This window comes from Prionailurus bengalensis, chromosome B4, assembly GCF_016509475.1.
Source record: "Prionailurus bengalensis isolate Pbe53 chromosome B4, Fcat_Pben_1.1_paternal_pri, whole genome shotgun sequence".
In the NCBI taxonomy this organism is placed as follows: domain Eukaryota; kingdom Metazoa; phylum Chordata; class Mammalia; order Carnivora; family Felidae; genus Prionailurus; species Prionailurus bengalensis.
This window is the reverse complement of record NC_057358.1, coordinates 4,716,529-4,723,285: the sequence shown is the minus strand read 5'-3', so window position 1 is coordinate 4,723,285 and position 6,757 is coordinate 4,716,529. Positions and strand designations below refer to the sequence as shown.

Sequence of the window (6,757 nt, the reverse complement as noted above, 5' to 3'; positions counted from 1 at the left end):
TATGCCAATACTGATTACATATCATTTACATAACATCTTTTGGCTAGGTCAGTGATTACTAAGTGCTGACCCAAGGCATTCTCTGTATCAGAATTACTAGGAGGGAGTGTTTACAAATATAAGTCATCAGCCCTCACTCTTACCACCCTTTCCCCCCCTCCAAGATATTGAGTCAGCGAAATGGGTATTTGTACAGGGAGGAGTTAGGGGATAGGTCCACTTACCTTTATATTTTTTAAAACCACTCCTGGGTGATTCTGATGCCCAAACTGGTTTTAGAACTACTGGGCTAGATCATCAAATGGTCTCAAATACAGATGTAATTTCTGAAGTGTTCATTACAGCTGCTGAGTCTTATTTTCTCCCTTGAGTGAACCAAAGGGAGATAACAGTTTTTGATAAAAAATCGTTCCATTAACAGCATTTGAACTTGTCTCTATAACTTCAGAAGCTGATTAAGGTGATTCTGGAAGGAATGATATTCTATAGAACATCTCTAGAAATGATCCGAAATCTTGCTTTCTGACTTTTTAGATCATGACTGTTGGTGTAACCTATATTTTTGACTTTGCATTTCCAGAGTTAGAAACCTGAGATGCTTAAATTAAAATCTGAATCAGCTGTGTCTCCCTCGCTGCCCCTCACCTGCTCACACCATCTCTCTCAAAAATAAACATTAAAACAAAATTCTTTAAAAGACAAAATCTGAAATGCATCAGGATGCTTTGCTATTAGCTTTACTATTATATCCAGAAAGTGGCCAGATGTCCACCTATCTTCAATCCAACAGCTATTTCTGATTACACTGCATTCTAAATGGTTTAAGAAGATGCACAAAATTTGACCTTATAATTCAATCTTTCCCTTACTCCCCAGTGCATTGCAAAGGTTTGGTTATATACGATTTTTAGAAACTTTTGTGAGGCTTGCCATTATCTCTTTGCTGTACCAGCATTTCCTGGCAAATATCCCCCAACATCCACCAGCCAAGAAACCTCTGAAGGTGATTGTGTGTGTGCTTTTTTTTTTTAATTGTATAATTCATTTATACAGAGACATCATTTGGATTATCTATTTACAGTCTTTTTCAATTTTCATTTCCACTGGCCAGATATAGTTCACATAATAGTCAACATTTACTGGAATTGATCACCATTAGAAATCTGCCATGACACAGGGCTTAAAGACTATGGCCTCATCTGAACAAGAAACATTTTACAGTAAAAGATCCATCAGTCGTTTTCCCTCTTATGAATAAATCCACCAGAACTGATCTGATATGGTCAAATGTTCACACATTTCATTGCTTCTTCTCAAACCCGTAAACCAAGGCAAATTAAATTCACTTCCCCCAAGCCTTCTACAACTTACTACACACCCTCGAGTTTAGCTTTTACTATCTCCTTTCATGTTCTGGAACAACCAGACATTTTTACTTTAAGACAAAACTACTCTCTTAGACCCTTTTTTTTTTTTTTAAACTTATTACTGGTCAGTTGCCTTCCCTCTTGCTTTTCAGACAACACTAAAACTTTTAACAAAATCCTTATGGCAGTTTTCTTTCAGTATATACGGAGTCATTTCATGTGTGGTCTCCACTCTGAATGCTACACTTTAAAAAACTGCAATTTTCTTAATTGGCTCAAAAACAGTATGGCTTGGTTTCACTTGGTAAAGTCACTGATTTAAAAAAAAGATATATATATGTATATATATATACACACACACACACACACACATACACACACATTTTTAATCAAAGAGGAAGAATACTTTAAAGACATGCCAATTGAAAAGGCAAAAGCATTGAAGTAAAAAAAAAAAATCAAAGCAAATACTAAAAACTACTTTACAAATTAAAAAAAATTAAGTATTTGGCAGTTTAAATGGATGAAAAATGAGGAATGTGCAGTGAAAAACAAATATAAAGCATTCCAGTTGATACAATGGAAAACTTAATTAAGTCTTATGGTTTGTTTTCCAAGGAATTTATGTTTCAGTGTTAAGTTCTGAAATATTACAAACATATTCCACATAGATTTTAGTTGCATGTAAAGTTTATCAAAGAAACACTGGTAAAATCCCATATTTGCAAAACTTTAGGTTTTAGCAAATATTGTAAATATCACAATTGGTTGGTATTAGAAAGTCACGATGAATGCAGAATAAAGAGAAAATCCATTTCATAAATATTTCATTTGATTAAAAATACCAGGCTTGCATGTTCTAAATAATCTGAGGAAAACATCTTTAAAAAAAAGGGGGGGGGGGCTACAGTTTAACAGTAATCTGCGTATATCTTTAGCTGCCATTAAAAAAAAAAAAAAAAAAAAAAAGGAACAACAACCAAAACCAACCGAAAACACAGAAAATGCTAGGACCGGTCGTTAAGTAGTAGCCCTGCGACGCTCCCACGCTCACATTACACGAAAAAAAACTGTACACATTTATAAATAAACAGTCTCTCCACCAGTGAATACACAGAACTTCCTTTATACCAAAGTCTCTTTCCGTTTGCCACCGAACGGGGCTGTGTCCCTCGCCTTCCGGAAGCCGGACCGTGTCTGCTGAGCTCTCGCACCCTTCGTGTCATCTGGCGCGCGCCCCGGGGAGCCGCACTCTGGAGCGTCTCCGCCGACTTCCACCTGAGTCACACCGGAGGCCACGGACGCCCTTCTCTGGAGCGCGGCGGTCCCGGCGGCGGCGGCGGGGGTGTTCTCCTCACCCTCTGCGGGCGGCTGGGGTGCGCCGGCGGCCGGCTGGAAGGGCGCGATGGCGGTGCGGATGCAGTTGAACCACTGCTGCTTGTGGAACACGTCGTTGGCCTGCAGGGTGTGGGACTGGCCCGGACACGGGTCTTGGAAGCGAACTCGAAAGATATTTTTAGCTGGAAGAATAAGAAACGTAAATAAGACTTTTAAGAAGTTGACTGGGAACAAAATCATATGTTTTCACACGGGTGCTAGCGGCTCTGTCACGTGCACGTGTGTCAGGCGGACACTTCACGAGAGGCCCGCACGTGACTTCTCAGACGTGCCGGCTGGCGAGGGAGCAGCACGGCGCCCCGCTCGGCGCTGGGACCAGGCACAGGAAAAGGGAATCCGCCTCATTTCAGACATTTCGTGCAGGGACAGAATTCTTAGAGACCACAACTCAATTCACGTAGGCTCTGAGTGTATTTACACGGCTTGAGACTCTGCATCTGTACCTTTGTCTGAGTTGCCGAAAGCCCCTCGAAAGGACCCTCCCATTCGCACGTCTCCATCCTGCAGGTCTTCCAAGACCAGCTCTTGGACGGGGATCGGCTGCCGATAAACCTGGTAAGAGTGACGCTCATTTCGTGTAACAGGCCGCGTCAAAACCAAGATGTCTTGAAACAGGAATATGTGCAGTTTCTGGAGAAACAAGAAACGAATACTTCCTCAGCGTGGAACTCGGTGATCTGAAGTGCCTGAAACCCACCATGGAAATGTCTTGCTTCGACATTACTAATTTCATCAAATTCACGGACTACCATCGCCCTACCAACGACCTCCTAACGCAGCGCCTGCTAGGCTCTGCATGTCCTACGCGGAGAGCTGCTCGAACCTCACGCGGTATGAACCCATCTTTATCAGCGGGTAACATCAGATTAGGCCGCAGCTGAGTAAACGCCACGCACTGCGGAGACCCGCCGGCAGGAACGTGATGGAGACACCAGTACCGCGCACCACGGTTTCCTAACAAAGTGAGGATGGAAAATGCAAGCCGGTGAAAGTGCCAGTGGTTCTACCTCGTCCCGCACAACCGTAAGCCTTTATAGAACAGTCAGGCGTCACGACAGAAATCAGACAGGTCGGGCTTCGACTTTTTCTGAAAAGAACCTCAGCTCATGAACTGGGCTTCCCGGGGTGGGGTGGATGGGAATTCAGGAGGGCACCCGTGATGAGCCCCGGGTGATGCAGGATGTTGTGGAATCACTGCACTGTGCACCTGAAGCCGATATACACCGCGGGCTGACTACCTGGAATCAGAATATAAACTGAAAAAAAAAGGGCTTCTTTCCGAAAAGCACGTGACGGAACAAAAACACCACACCAGGCTTATCCTTGGTTCTAGCAGGCACTTTTATAATCAATATTTAAAAAATAAGTTTGAGGGGCGCCTGGGTGGCGCAGTCGGTTAAGCGTCCGACTTCAGCCAGGTCACAATCTCGCGGTCTGTGAGTTCGAGCCCCGCGTCGGGCTCTGGGCTGATGGCTCAGAGCCTGGAGCCTGTTTCCGATTCTGTGTCTCCCTCTCTCTCTGCCCCTCCCCCGTTCATGCTCTGTCTCTCTCTGTCCCAAAAATAAATAAACATTGAAAAAAAAAAATTAAAAAAAAAAAATAAATAAATAAAAATAAAAATAAAAAATAAGTTTGCTTTCATTCCCTCTGCCGTAGAAAGTTGTTCAGTAGTGCTAACAGCTCCTTCCATCATTGTGAAGTCTTCAAAAATTTTTCTGAAGGACATGCGCTTTTATTAGGAAACTGGTAATTCATTCCCAAAGGAACCCCTAGGCAAACAAGTTGATTTATGCTTCAGAACTAAAGAATCAACTATTAAGCATTCTCCACCAAGGCATTTATTTGAAGTCAGTCTGTCACAACAGAAACCAAAGTCTGCTTTACCACAGCTGTTAACGTAAAATAAACACCAGTAACCTTTCGTTGTGTGATGAATTTTACAAACCTGCTTCATAATTTACACGGAAGAAATGAAATACGGCAGGAAGATAAAGGTAATCGCTCACTTCGTGTTAGTGTGCAAAGACACTCACATGTCCACTTTTATTCTTCAGTTCCCCGTGGCACAGCAGCACTTTGCTTGCTTCAATTCTAGGGTCCCTCTGCTTTTCGTCCAGATACTCCAGTTTGTCAATGTAATACTGGCATTCCGATTCGCCTTTCTTCAAGTTGATATCAGAGAGAACTCCTTGTATTATCAGTATCTAAAAATTATCAAGAAATCAAGGAAGCATTTTCAGCACATTAACTTAACTGTTTCCTTACAGGCCTAAAACATATTAAAACGACAGGATAAAGCTTGAATGGCCTCTAGAAATCCGATCATTCAGTTAGTCCCTGCATTTTACAGATGAAACAGCCTCAGCCAAACTGCGTGACCCGCCCAAAGTCACACAGCTAGCTAGTGGGAGGGCTCAGATATTAGAATCCAGTCTTTTACCTAAAACATAACTATAAAATGCATTACACATCTCTCTATTGCTTAGCGTACTAACGTCCTGGGTGCCCAGAAGACTAGAACGTTTCACCGTGTGGCAATACGTGTGACGTCTGACAGCACCACTGTATATACCTTTCCAAGGCAAGTTAACGTATAAACTTGAAAAGTGTTAAGAATCTTCTACTGGACTTACAGCTTCCTCCAGAAGCTGAACATCAGGGTGGTCTTTCGGAGTGTGTCTAAGAATTTCTTTTAATAGCAAAGGGTATTTGACCAGGCGGCTTCGAGGAATATCTAGGAAGCTCCAAAGATCTAGTTTTCGACTGAAGGGAGACTCAAGACACCGCTGGAGGAAGTCTTGGACTCTCGGGTCCTGTTTCTTCTGATCAAGAAGAACTTTGGCCGCCAACTGGTTACTACAGTAGCCTTTGTAGGCATTCAGGCCCGGCAACTGAAGGAGAGGAAGCGAAAACACAGTACGGTAAGTTCCTGTTGTGATTTAGGCCATCAGTAAGCCTGTGAAAACAACACAAGTCTTATAGCTAATTCTTGAAAGTTTTAATAAGCGGTGAGGCCCTCCCTGCAGATGTAACAGGGGTGGGATGGGATCCCGGGCCAACATGAGAGTAGCCTTTCCTAATTTCCCTACAGTTTGGCTAAATCCAACTGGAGACCGACGATCTCTGCCTTCTCCCAGCCTCGGCTGGATGCTAGTCTTCCATTTTCCCAGGGCACCGCGGGTCCCTCTACCACTGTCACCACCAACCTTGGGACTGCTCGTGCTCCCGACTGTCCTCTCACTAGAGTGTAAGTGTAGAGATGTCTCTCCTCACGGAAACCCCCATGGTCCCTCCTACAATAGCACCTGTCATCTGGCAGGCACTCAACCGTTAACTGAAACAGTAAAACACGTAATGTGGGATCTGTGCCCAAAGAGGATCATATTTTTAAAACAAACAAACCCGTATCAGTCATGAAGTCTCTTTTTAAGCCAAGACTGTTAACTTCCTACAGCTATCTAATTTTGTTCAGTTTTAATGCCTTGTATATCTGTCTTCTGAATTCAGTCAGTGGACCCAATGGACCTGGTATTCGCCACAGATGAGGAGTATGGCATATATGTAAAAACTATCTGGTGTCAGCAGCTCACTTCATACCCAGTTCACAAGAACATGACCGATCTGCTCCACTGTTCCACCAGGTTTCGTTGCTTCTGCTATTCTTGCCAACAGATCTGAAGTGGAAAAAGGTAGAGATACCAATAATACGCTCATTTAAAAAAATAACTCCACGCTAAGTTAGAAGTTCAGATTCGAAACAACTTCTGCTAATGCTGTTCAGATACCAATGAGAATTCAATGGCGTATCTTACCTTCATGGAGAGGTATGTAAGCGTCCAAATCACCAAATATCTGGGTGAGTTCCTCCTCTGACATAATAGACAGCTTTAACATGGGGTCATGGTAGGCCTATCAGAGGGGGAAAAGTGGGTCATGCAAAGCGATCAAGCAAATAAAACATGATGAGAGACCTTCTTGAACACAAGCATGAC

At 43.1% G+C, this 6,757-nt stretch overlaps 1 protein-coding gene across 2 annotated transcripts in view; it reads right to left on the bottom strand.

Annotated features, from left to right (window-relative positions):
- Positions 1–1,058: 1,058 nt before the first annotated feature.
- The window catches only part of NET1 (neuroepithelial cell transforming 1), a 60,446-nt gene continuing 54,747 nt past the window's right edge, over positions 1,059–6,757 (bottom strand). For both annotated transcript variants that reach the window (XM_043563356.1, XM_043563357.1), the window contains 6 exons: positions 6,578–6,674; positions 6,363–6,439; positions 5,399–5,656; positions 4,799–4,969; positions 3,209–3,395; positions 1,059–2,887 (listed from right to left, as the gene is read on the bottom strand). In XM_043563356.1, coding sequence (XP_043419291.1) covers positions 2,493–2,887; positions 3,209–3,395; positions 4,799–4,969; positions 5,399–5,656; positions 6,363–6,439; positions 6,578–6,674 — 1,185 coding nt within the window. In that variant the 3' untranslated portion in view covers positions 1,059–2,492. The remainder of the gene's footprint in view (positions 2,888–3,208; positions 3,396–4,798; positions 4,970–5,398; positions 5,657–6,362; positions 6,440–6,577; positions 6,675–6,757) is intronic.